This window comes from Bombina bombina, chromosome 2 (assembly GCF_027579735.1).
Source record: "Bombina bombina isolate aBomBom1 chromosome 2, aBomBom1.pri, whole genome shotgun sequence".
Lineage (NCBI taxonomy): Eukaryota > Metazoa > Chordata > Amphibia > Anura > Bombinatoridae > Bombina > Bombina bombina.
This window is the reverse complement of record NC_069500.1, coordinates 1,163,475,148-1,163,488,437: the sequence shown is the minus strand read 5'-3', so window position 1 is coordinate 1,163,488,437 and position 13,290 is coordinate 1,163,475,148. Positions and strand designations below refer to the sequence as shown.

Here is a 13,290-nt window from a genome sequence, read left to right as displayed (position 1 = left end):
GGATAAAAATAAAAAAACAACCATTTTCCGCTGAAAAAATTAATCCACAACCCAAAATATAAATTTAATATCATAAATGAAAGGAAAAAACTTAAATCAAAAGCAGAAGAATCAAACTGAAACAGCTGCCTGAAGAACTTTTCTACCAAAAACTGCTTCCTAAGAAGCAAATACATCAAAACGGTAGAATTTAGTAAATGTATGCAAAGAAGACCAAGTTGCTGCTTTGCAAATCTGATCAACTGAAGCTTCATTCTTAAAAGCCCACAAAGTAGAGACTGATCTAGTAGAATGAGCTGTAATTCTCTGAGGCAGGGCTTGACCCGACTCCAAATTAGCTTGATGAATCAAAACCTTTAACCATGAAGCCAAGGAAACAGCAGAAGCCTTCTGACCTTTTCTAGAACCAGAAAATATAACAAATAGACTAGAAGTCTTCCTGAAATATTTAGTAGCTTCAACATAATATTTCAAAGCTCTTACCACATGCAAAGAATGTAAGGATCTCTCCAAAGAATTCTTGGGATTAGGACACAAGGAAGGAACAACAATTTCTCTATTAATGTTGTTATAATTCACAACCTTAGGTAATAATTTAAATGAAGTCTGCCAAACCGCCTTATCCTGATGAAAAATCAGAAAAGGAGATTCACAAGAGAGAGGATGATTCAGAATTATCCGCCTGAGGATCCCTGGACCTGGACAGGTTCCTGGGAAGTTTTTTGTTTAGTTGAGATGCCATCAGATCTATTTCTGGAAGCCCCCACATCTGAACAATTTGAGAAAACACATCTGGGTGGAGATACCATTCTCCCAGATGTAAAGTCTGACGACTGAGATAATCCGCTTCCCAATTGTCTATACCTGGGATATGAACCTCAGAAATTAGACAGGAGCTGGATTTCGCCCAAACAAGTATCCAAGATACTTCTTTCATAGCTTGAGGACTATGAGTCCCACCCTGATGATTGACATATGCCACATTTGTGACATTGTCTGAAAACAAATGAACGGTTCTCTCTTCAACAGAGGCCAAAATTGAAGAGCCCTGAGAATCGCATGGAGTTCCAAAATATTGATTGGTAATCTCGCCTCTTGAGATTTCCAAACTCCTTGTGCTGTCAAAGATCCCCAAACAGCTCCCTAATCTGAAAGACTTGCATCTGGTGTGATCACAGTCCTGGTTGGACAAATGAGAGGGGCCCCTAGAAATATACGATGGTGATCTAACCACCAAATTAGAGAAAGTCGAACATTGGGATTTAAGGATATTAATTGTTATATCCTTGTATAATCCCTGCACTATTGGTTCAGCATACAAAGCTGGAGAGGTCTCATATGAAAACGAGCAAAGGGGATCGCGTCCAATGCTGCAGTCATGAGACCTAAAACTTCCATGCACATAGCTACTGAAGGGAATGACTGAGACTGAAGGGTCCGACAGGCTGCAACCAATTTCAAACGTCTCTTGTCTGTTAGAGACAAAGTCATGGACACTGAATCTATCTGGAAAGCTAAAAAGGTTACACTTGTCTGAGGAATCAAAGAACTTTTTGGTAAATTGATCCTCCAACCATGTCTTTGAAGAAACAACACTAGTTGATTCGTGTGAGATTCTGCAGAACGTAAAGACTGAGCGAGTATCAAGATATCTTCCAAATAAGGAAACACTGCAATACCCCGCTCTCTGATTACAGTGAGAGAGTAGGGCACCTAGCACCTTTGAAAAGATTCTTGGAGCTGTCGCTAGGCCAAAAGGAAGAGCAACAAATTGGTAATGCTTGTCTAGAAAAGAGAATTTCAGGAACTGTAAGTGATCTGGATGATTCGGAATATGAAGATAATATGCATCCTGTAAGTCTATTGTGGACATATAATGCCCTTGCTGGACAAAAGGCAGAATAGTCCTTATAGTCGCCATTTTGAAAGTTGGTACTCTTACATATCGATTCAAAATCTTTAGATCCAAAACTGGTCTGAATTAATTTTCTTTCTTTGGGACAATGAATAGATTTGAATAAAACCCCAGACCCTGTTCCTGAAACGGAACTGGCATGATTACCCCTGACAACTCCAGGTCTGAAACACACTTCAGAAAAGCCTGAGCCTTTACTGGGTTTACCGGAATGCGTGAGAGAAAAAAACTTCTCACAGGCGGTCTTACTCTGAATCCTATTCTGTACCCCTAAGAGACAATACTCTGAATCCAATGATTTTGGACCGAATTGATCCAAACATCTTTGAAAAATGTTAATCTGCCCCCTACCAGCTGAGCTTGAATGAGGGCTGCACCTTCATGCGGACTTGGGGGCTGGTTTTGATCTCTTAAATGGCTTGAATTTATTCCAATTTGAAGAAGGCTTCCAATTGGAAGCAGATTCCTTGGGGGAAGGATTAGGTTTCTGTTCCTTATTTTGTCGAAAGGAACGAAAACGGTTAAAAGCTTTAGATTTACCCTTAGGTTTTTTATCCTGAGGCAAAAAAACTCCCTTCCCCCCAGTAACAGTTGAAATGATTGAATCCAACTGAGAACCAAATAATTTATTACCTTGGAAAGAAAGAAATAGCAATCTGGACTTAGAAGTAATATCAGCATTCCAAGATTTGAGCCACAAAGCTCTTCTAGCTAGAATAGCTAAAGACATAGATTTAACATCAATTTTGATAATATCAAAAATGGCATCACAAATGAAATTATTAGCATGTTGAGTCAACTTAACAATGCTAGACAAATCATGATCCGATACTTGTCGCGCTAAAGTATCCAACCAAAAAGTTGAAGCAGCTGCAACATCAGCCAAAGAAATTGCAGGCCTAAGAAGACAACCTGAATATATATAAGCTTTCCTTAGATAAGATTCAAGTTTCCTATCTAAAGGATCTTTAAAAGAAGTACTATCTTCCATAGGAATAGTAGTACGTTAAGCAAGAGTAGAGATAGCCCCATCAACTTTGGGGATCTTTTCCCAAAACTCCAATCCAACTTCTGGCAAAGGATACAATTTTTTAAACCTTGAAGAAGGAATAAAAGAAGCACCAGGCTTATTCCATTCCTTAGAAATCATATCAGAAATAGCATCAGGAACTGGAAAAACCTCTGGAATAACCACAGGAGGTTTATAAACAGAATTAAAATGTTTACTAGTTTTAATATCAAGAGGACTAGTTTCCTCCATATCCAATGTAATCAACACTTCTTTTAACATAGAACGAATATACTCCAATTTAAATAAATAAGAGGATTTATCAGTATCAATATTTGAGGCAGGATCTTCTGAATCAGATAGATCCTCATCAGAGAAGGATAATTCAGTATGTTGCTGGTCATTTGAAATTTCATCAACCTTATGAGAAGTTTTAAAAGACCTTTTACGTTTATTAGAAGGCGGAATGGCAGACAAAGCCTTCTGAATAGAATCAGAAATAAATTCTTTTAAATTTACAGGTATATCTTGTGCATTAGATGTTGAGGGAACAGCAACAGGTAATGAACTACTACTGATGGATACATTTTCTGCATGTAAAAGTTTATCATGACAACTATTACAAACCACAGCTGGAGGTATAATCACCACAAGTTTACAACAAATGCACTTAGCTTTGGTAGAACTGTTATCAGGCAGCAGGGATCCAACAGTGAATTCTGAGACAGGATCAGATTGAGACATCTTGCAAATGTAAGAGAAAAAAACAACATATAAAGCAAAATTATCAATTTCATTATATGGCAGTTTCAGGAATGGGAAAAAATGCAAACAGAATAGCCCTCTGACATAGAAAAAGGCAAGAGGCAAATAGGAATGGGGTCTAAAATAATGAAAATATTTGGCGCCAAGTATGATGCACAACAAACAGAAAAATATTTTTTGGCGCCAAAAACGCTAGATGACGCAACATTGTGAAAGGACCCGGCGTCAACTAAGACGACGGAAATGACGAATTTGCATCAATGAACGTAACTTCGCGCCAAAAAAATCTCGCGCCAAGAATGATGCAATTCGCCTAATTCTGCCCGCGAATTTGAAAAATGACAGTCAATTGAAAAAAGACTACACCCAGGTAAGAAATACATTTCTAAAAAATGCATTTCCCAGATATGAAACTGACAGTCTGCAATAGGAAATATACTGAAACCTGAATCATGGAAAATATAAGTACAAAACATATATTTAGAATGTTATATAAATACATAAAGGGCCAAACCCTAGCTGAGAGTGTCTTAAGTAATGAAAACATACTTACCTGAAGACACCCATCCACATATAGCAGATAGCCAAACCAGTACTGAAACAGTTATCAGCAGAGGTAATGGAATATGAGAGTATATCGTTGATCTGAAAAGGGAGGTAGGAGATTAATCTCTATGACCGATAACAGAGAACCTATGAAATAGATCCCTGTGAGGAAAACCATTGCATTCAATAGGTGATACTCCCTTCACATCCCTCTGACATTCACTGTACTCTGAGAAGAAACAGGCTTCAAAAATGCTGAGAAGCGCATATCAACGTAGACATCTTAGCACAAACTTACTTCACCACCTCCATACAAGGCAAAGTTTGTAAAACTGAATTGTGGGTGTGGTGAGGGGTGTATTTATAGGCATTTTGAGGTTTGGGAAACTTTGCCCCTCCTGGTAGGATTGTATATCCCATATGTCACTAGCTCATGGACTCTTGCCAATTACATGAAAGAAAATAAAAAAGCTAAGATTACAAAAAATAAAAAAGGCTAACATTACAGGAAATAAAAAAACAAATTACCAAAGTTTACAAAATTAAACCTAAAGTAATCTCTATGAAAATAAAAAAGACCCCCAAAATAAAAACACCCCCTAATCTAAGAATAAACTACCAGTAGCCCTTAAAAGGGCTTTTTGCGGGGCATTGCCCCAAGATTAACAGCTATTTTATATTAAAAATAAACAAAGTCCCCCTAACAGTAAAACCCCCCACCAACCAAACCCCCCAAAATAAAAAAACCTAACACTAAAAAACCTAAACTACCCATTGCCCTGAAAAAGGCATTTGTTCGGCATTGCCCTTAAAACGGCATTTAGCTCTTTTACAAAATGCCCACCCTAATCTAAATAAAAAAAAAAGAGCTGTTTATCTTGGGGCAATACCCTGCAAAAAGCCCTTTTAAGGGCTTCTGGCAGTTTATTCTTAGAGTAGGGGGTGTTTTTTATTTTGGGGGGCTTTTTTATTTTCATAGGGATTAGGTATATTTTTTTTAAAGTTTGATCATTCTGTTTTTTTATTTTCTGCAATATTAGATTTTTTTATTTTCTGTAATTTTAGATTAATTTAACACTCTTCCAGCTGTATAACATCCTTACAACATCACAAACGTTTCACAATTATTCATTATATGTGTGACGCTTGGGAGCACAGGCAATACAGTTCAATTTGAAGCCACCCCTGTATGTAATTTAAATTTCGGTTTAATTTTTTTAATTTTTGGGGGTTAGACTTAGGTTTTTATTTTTTAAATATATATATACATATATATATATATATATATATATTTATATATATATATATATATATATATATATATATTTAGATTAGGGATTGGCAGCAAAATGCAATGCCCATACAAATGCCCTTTTCAGGGCAATGGATAGTTTAGGTTTTTAGTGTTAGGTTTATTTATTTTGGGGGGCTTTGGTGGGTTTGTGGGTTTTACTATTACTGCAAAAGAGCTGTTTAACTTAGGACAATGCCCTACAAAAAGCAATTTAAGGGCTATTGGTAGTTCAGCATTAGATTAGGGGGTGTTTTTATTTTTTTGGGGGGGGGCTATATAATTTTCATAGGGATTAGGTTTAATTTTTTATTTTTGATAAAAAAATTTTTTCTGTAGTGCAATATTTTTTAATTTTTTTTTATTATTAACAACACGTAGACTGCCCTCTGGGCATGCTTACCAACTAGTATATATATAAATATGTATTTACAATAAAAATAAAGTTTTTCTGTATGTGTATAATATTGGAATGTTAAATATTTACAGACAATACATAGAAAAGCATATTAAATATTATTATGGAATATATATATATATATATATATATATATATATATATATATATATATATATATATATAAAAAATATATATATATATATATATATACATATACTTTATACCTTTGAACCCTTATAACTTTTTTATTAATACTTATATCAATATTTTTTTGCACATAGTGTTTATATGAGTGTAACAGTTTATTTTAATATATTTATGTTGTGTTTAGTGCAACTTTTATTTTAGCCCTAACCCAGGTCTTCAGTCACAACTTGTGATACGCATGCAAATGAATGTGCCCATAATTTTCTTTTATCGAGTTCGCTAACATTAGTGCACCACTTGTAATCTAGCTTTGATTCCTTTATAAAAAACATTGTTCATACCTACAAAAAAATGAAACACAATATAACCTATTAGTAACTAGTTGATAGCATGCCAAGACTCAGATAGCAGCTTTTTACATCAGACCAAGACATTAAGAATTTGGAGATGGCTTGTTACCAAAGAGGAGTCAACTGCAACTAAAACCTGTGTTTGTAAAACTACGAACAGTAATATTACATACAGGGGTGGCTTCAAATTGAACTGTATTGCCTGTGCTCCCAAGCGTCACACATATAATGAATAATTGTGAAACGTTTGTGATGTTGTAAGGATGTTATACAGCTGGAAGAGTGTTAAAGCTGAAGTGTCTTATTAGAGACTTTGCTCTTTAATCTATGTTTCGGGACAATATATTGATATAAGAACTGTGAAAGGTGAGGTGAATTTCACAACCTATGGATAAAATCTTGGAGAGTGTTAAAAACAGAGACATCTCTTGATATTTAAAATCATTTTTTCTATGGTGACTCGGTTACCCCTTGGGACGCCTGTTTTTTTTTTTTTAGCTTATGCTTTTGGATTTAAATGCAGTCTGAATATTTGAGTGAATGGGTTGGGGCCCCTCATTGATATATTATATCGTGATCTTTTCCCTTTTGTATTTATTGACCATTTTTTGCTTATTTATTTAGGGTGCTGGGTCTATTTGAATATTTTATATAGAAGGTGCTCTAATTTGCGCACCATATTTACGAATTACATATTTAAAGCAAATAAGGATTTTTTTCTGACTAGTAGTAGTGCATATTTGTATATTTTATCATCAAATTTGCTTTGTTCTCTTTGTATTCTTTGTTGAAAGCTAAACCTAGGTAGGCTCATATACTAATTTCTAAGACCTTGAAGGCCGTCTCTTATCTCAGTGCATTTTGACAGTTCACAGCTACACAGTGCTAGTTCATGTGTGCCATATAGATAACATTATCCTCTCTCCTGTGGAGTTATTTATGAGCCAGCACAGATTGGCTAAAATGCAAGTCTGTCAAAAGAACTGAAATAAGGGTGCAACCTGCAGAGGCTTAGATACAAGGTAATCACAGAAGTAAAAGGTTTATTAATATAACCATGTTTGTTATACAAAACTGGGGAATGGGTTATAAAGGGATTATCTATCTTTTTAAGCGAAAAAAAATCTGGAGTAGACTGCCCCTTTAACATCAGTTCAATTTACTTGAAATTCTGAGGAAAAGAAATAAAAATCGGATTCAACATACCCATCATCAGAACCACTGCACAGAATGCCTTCCCTGAGAGGTGACCATCTCACGTGAAATACCTTTGCAGTGTGTCCAGTAAACACTTTCAGGGGCTGGTCAGAGCTGGTTGCTAGATAATATACCCGAACATTTTTATCTTCACATCCAGTTGCTATCATGTCTCTGTAAGTTAAATAAACATTTGTATAAAGCAGTGGTCATTACATGTTTCTTATACAATGTGCTCAGAGGATAGCATGATGGTTATGACAATGGCTTCTTTTATAAATAATCTCTGTATTGGAAGTCTGCATTATATCTACATAAGTAAGAAGTAATCAGTATCATTTAGAGGGCAACCATACCCTGCTGTATTGATGTAGGCTTTTATTGCAAGCCATGAGCACAGTACTATACTGTAGAGGGGTTACTGTTGTTTCAGGGGTCAAATAAACAACATATAGTTTCTGTGGGGAAAACTACATTTTTGCTGCTTCAGAGGAGAAAATGGAGGAGGCAGGAATTGGTTTATAAGGTTGTTTGAAGCCACATAATGCCAGTTACCCATCACTTATATACATGCATGGTAATGCCAGATATTACAGGAAGCAACTAATATATAAAAATGTAAACAAATTTACAATGTGAATGTTACAGTATACAATTAACCATTTTGTTAACATTGGTTTTATTAAGTTACAAAGTCATTTTTTCTACTGGCATTTTGTCTGTCTTCAAACACCCCCTTTCCAACCCCAACATTTTTACTTTTCAGTTCATTAGTGTTATTTATACCAACTGCTGTTGTAACATAGACCTGAATATCAAATCTGTAGATGAACCAAAGTAACTGGTACCGAGAACAACCACTCTAAAAGACGTGTTTATGCAATTACTTTGTTTAAAATGGTAATGTTTCAACTCTCCACAGAGAGGCTGGAGTGCATTCTGTGAAATGTAGAACCCTGACACTCATTCATCCTACACAGTGATTGGTTGATATGTGCAAGTGCTTGTTTATATATTCCCCTAATTGGTCACAGCAAAGGAAGTAAGATAAACAAGTTTCAAGAGGCTTTTTAAGAGGCGTGTCCTTGGCCTGAAAAACAAAATTACAGTTTCCTTCCATACAGACCTTTAGCAATTGAGAAAATAGTGTTTATTTAAAGTGCAGTTGCTGCAGTATATGGCAACATCCTTGTTACTGCTCTTATCATTATGTTTAAGCTGGTGCTTATATATATATATATATATATATATATATATATATATATATATATATATATATATATATACACATAGTTGTAGTATTCCTTATGTGGGGAGCGGTGGGCCTGTCAGAGTGCCCAGTGGCGGCATGACAGGTCATGGCCCACCAGCGGGGATGTCATGGCTCGGTACCGGGCTACGGCCCGGCTGTTGAGAAGCCAGGGTCTACATCACTCTACTGAAAGCTAATGGATCTTTTAAGTAGTAAAATATATTTTCATTTTTACTCACTTGTTGTTTTGGCTCCAATCACATCCAAAGACAGCTGCTGGATGCTTATATTTATGCAGAACTTTACCATCAATAGTTCTTATGATACTGGAATAAATAAAGACAACACATGTAATACAGTCACACCAAAACAAAACAAATACATTTTAATAAATAGACAGCATTGGCTTATAAATGTATAGCAGCAAACTATAGCCAGTAATCTTACTTGGAATTTCAAGGGATGTTCACCCCACTAGGGGCTAGCTTACGAGTGGAGCGGTAGTTTGCACTCATGTTCGAGCATTAAAACTGCTAGAAGTCATTTTTTTTTTGTTATCTGAGATTCACGTTCATATTACGAGTTAAGATTAAAAAGTTTGCCCTCTTGTGTTTGCTTTGAGAAGTTACAAACGCAAAATCACATTCCCCCATATAATTCAATTTAGCCAAAAAAGTTGAAAAAACCCTTACAAACACAATTGCAGTTACATAAGAAGATAATATTGCATTTTTCATAATCCAATGTTCTGCATGTAGCAGAATATGTTCTAATTATTCTGAAAGAGATATTTAAATATATATATGATGTTTTTTTCCACAAATATATATTTATACCTATATATATATATTAGAAATTGACTATAAAAGTAGGTTCACCAAGGTGTTCCCACTGATATAGAAAAAGCTGCGCACACTCACAACGTTAATCAATGTTGTGTTTAAACAATATTACTACAATTTGGTTTTATAATTAAATCAATATAAACCAATTAGAACATCATAAGTTAAAAAGAAAATGAAAATAAATAAACAATGAAGAGATTATATGCAATAAAATCTTAAATGTAATGCAATGCAAAACTTAAAAAATATATGTATAAAATAAAAAGTCATCCTCCTGTTGATGAAATTTTTTTCTTTCCAAATTTTGATATCAAAGAGATGTTCAGTGCTGCTCGTCCAAGGTAGACTCAAGGTTCAGATTGAGTAAAACAGTACAGCGGCAAGTATCTAAAAAGACAAGCGCACAAAAACACCTCTCATAGTGCTGATAAAGCCTCTGACGAAGCGGACGAGTTCCGTGAAACGCGTAAGGCCACGCCCACTTTACGTCATTTGTGACTTACACGCTGTTGTAGTGTTCCGTGTTATTTGCGGATACCTTCGGCGTTCTTCTCAATATAACATCAGCTGTTTGCTTGGGATATCGGATTCCAGTTATAAGCTTACTGGCTACAATCCAAGGGTCAGAAATTGGCCATTTGTGGGATAAAGGACACTGGGAGAAAAACGGAATCTTATCATGCTAAGAACTTCCGGTGACAGCCACTGTGAATCAAGTGGGGACACTTACACATCCATTCGCCCTTCCTTACCTCATATGATTGAGGTCTTGTTTTGTGAGTAGGCAATACCCTAGAGCAGGGGTGTCAAACTGGCGGCCCGCGGGCCTCATGCGGCCCTTAACCTAATTTTGTGTGGCCCACACCACCTCCATGAAAAATAATAATTATAATATGCTTATTACTTAAAAAGCGAGTGCACTTACTGTTAGGGATGCGCATACGTTAAAACCCCTCAGTCTTTAACGAGTAATATTGTTATTAAAAAGAAAAAGGCAAATACAAACACATATAAGTTCATAATGATTTATTTGACACATTTATATAGGTGTTCTTTACTATGGCAGCACTAATTTCACGCATCATTTTTGTCTATTCCTTTCCATAATTTTCTTTTTAACTAAAATCCCAAACTTTATATTTAATAAATATATATTTTATATGTATTTATTTTAGATTATATACAACAGGTATATGTCTATCACTATTTAAACAGTTGGTCTTATGCCGACAGCACTGTGATCCACCATTTATAATGCAGAAGAAATGTTATACTATGCACATGCGTATGCTAAACTGTGAGTGTGCCTGGAACAGGGCTGCTATAGAAAAAATAGCACAGACTCTGTGGGAGAGCAACCTGATAGAGGGGCCTAGTTATCAAGCCGTCAACCTCAAATACGCTGCGTATTACGCAGCGTATTTGTGGCGAGGCTGATTCGCCTTAGTTATCAAAGGCTCGAGACCGGCAAAAGTAGAATTTTGTGACGTAAGCTTCGATCCGCCGGACTCAGTCCGACACAGATCGATTCTTACGTCACTCCAGATGTTCCGCACACAAGTGCGGCACATTCTCACTACTTTTGCTAGCTATCAAAAAACTAGCAGGTACGCTCGGCACTTTTACGGCCCAGCGTACCTGGTTTTCAAAGCGCCAGCCTGGAGGCGGCGGATCCCATAGGAATCAATGGGAGTCTGACCATAGCGAAAGTACAAGTTCGCTGCTGACAGACATCCCATTGATTTCTATGGGAGCTGTCTACACCTAACACCCTAACATGTACCCCGAGTCTAAACACCACTAATCTGACCCCCCTACACCGCCGCAACTAAATAAAGTTATTACCCCCTAAACCGCCACTCCCGGAGCCCACCGCAAGCTACTCTATACATATTAACCCCTAAACCGCCGCTCCCGGAGCCCACCGCAACTATAATAAATGTATTAACCCCTAAACCGCCGCTCCCTGAACCCGCCGCAACCTATATTAAATGTATTAACCCCTATCCTGCCCCCCCTACACCGTTGCCACCTATAATAAATTTATTAACCCCTATCCTGCCCCCCACTACGCCGCCGCCACTGTAATAAAATAATTAACCCATAAACCTAACCCTAACCCTAACGCCCCCTAACTTAAATATCAATTAAATAAATCTAAATAAATTAACTCTTATTAACTAAATGAATCCTATTTAAAACTAAATACTTACCTGTAAAATAAACCCTAAGATAGCTACAATGTAATTAATAATTATATTATAGCTATCTTAGGATTTATATTTATTTTACAGGTAACTTTGTATTTATTTTAGCTAGTTAGAATAGTTATTAAATAGTTATTAACTATTTAATAACTACCTAGCTAAAAGAAATACAAAATTACCTGTAAAATAAATCCTAACTTAAGTTACAATTAAACCTAATACTACACTATCATTAAATTAACTAAATAAACTACCTACAAAGAACTACAATGAAATACAATTACATAAACTAACTAAAGTACAAAAAATAAAAAAAGCTAAGTTACAAAAAATAAAAAATTAAGTTACAAACATGTTAAAAATATTACAACAATTTTAAGCTACTTACACCTAATCTAAGCCCCCTAATAAAATAACAAACCCCCCCAAAATAAAAAAAATCCCTACCCTATTCTAAATTACATAAATTTCAAAGCTCTTTTACCTTACCAGCCCTTAAAAGGGCCATTTGTGGGGGCATGCCCCAAAAAGTTCAGCTCTTTTGCCTGTAAAATAAAAATACAACCCCCCCCCAACATTAAAACCCACCACCCACATACCCCTAATCTAACCCAAACCCCCCTTACAAAAACCTAACACTAATCCCCTGAAGATCATCCTACCTTGAGTCGTCTTCACTCAGCCGAGCCACCGATGGAACTGAAGAGGACATCCGGAGCGGAAGAAGTTAATCCTCCAAGCGGCACTGAAGAAATCTTCCATCCGATGAAGTCATCATCCAGGCGGCGCTGAAGAAGTCTTCGATCCGGCCGATGTCATCTTCAAAGAGGCGCTGAAGAGGTCTTCTATCCGGGCGAAGTCATCTTCCAAGCCGGGTCTTGAATCTTCCTTCCGCCGACGCGGAACCACCTTCTTCACCGACGGACTACGACGAATGACGGCTCCTTTAAGGGACGTCATCCAAGATGGCGTCCCCTCAATTCCGATTGGCTGATAGGATTCTATCAGCCAATCGGAATTAAAGTAGGAAAATCTGATTGGCTGATGGAATCAGCCAATCAGATTCAAGTTCAATCCGATTGGCTGATCCAATCAGCCAATCAGATTGAGCTCGCATTCTATTGGCTGATCGGAACAGCCAATAGAATGCGAGCTCAATCTGATTGGCTGATTCCATCAGTCAATCAGATTTTCCTACCTTAATTCCGATTGGCTGATAGAATCCTATCAGCCAATCGGAATTGAGGGGACGCCATCTTGGATGACGTCCCTTAAAGGAGCCGTCATTCGTCGTAGTCCGTCGGTGAAGAAGGTGGTTCCGCGTCGGCGGAAGGAAGATTCAAGACCCGGCTTGGAAGATGACTTC

General features: G+C 36.7%; 1 protein-coding gene across 2 annotated transcripts in view; it reads right to left on the bottom strand.

Moving 5' to 3' along the window:
* WDR17 (WD repeat domain 17) overlaps positions 1-13,290 on the bottom strand; it is a 343,395-nt gene that overhangs the window by 128,743 nt on the left and 201,362 nt on the right. For both annotated transcript variants that reach the window (XM_053703848.1, XM_053703847.1), the window contains exons 12-13: positions 9,112-9,198; positions 7,630-7,794 (exon numbers count right to left, since the gene is read on the bottom strand). In XM_053703848.1, the coding sequence (XP_053559823.1) occupies positions 7,630-7,794; positions 9,112-9,198 (252 nt within the window). The remainder of the gene's footprint in view (positions 1-7,629; positions 7,795-9,111; positions 9,199-13,290) is intronic.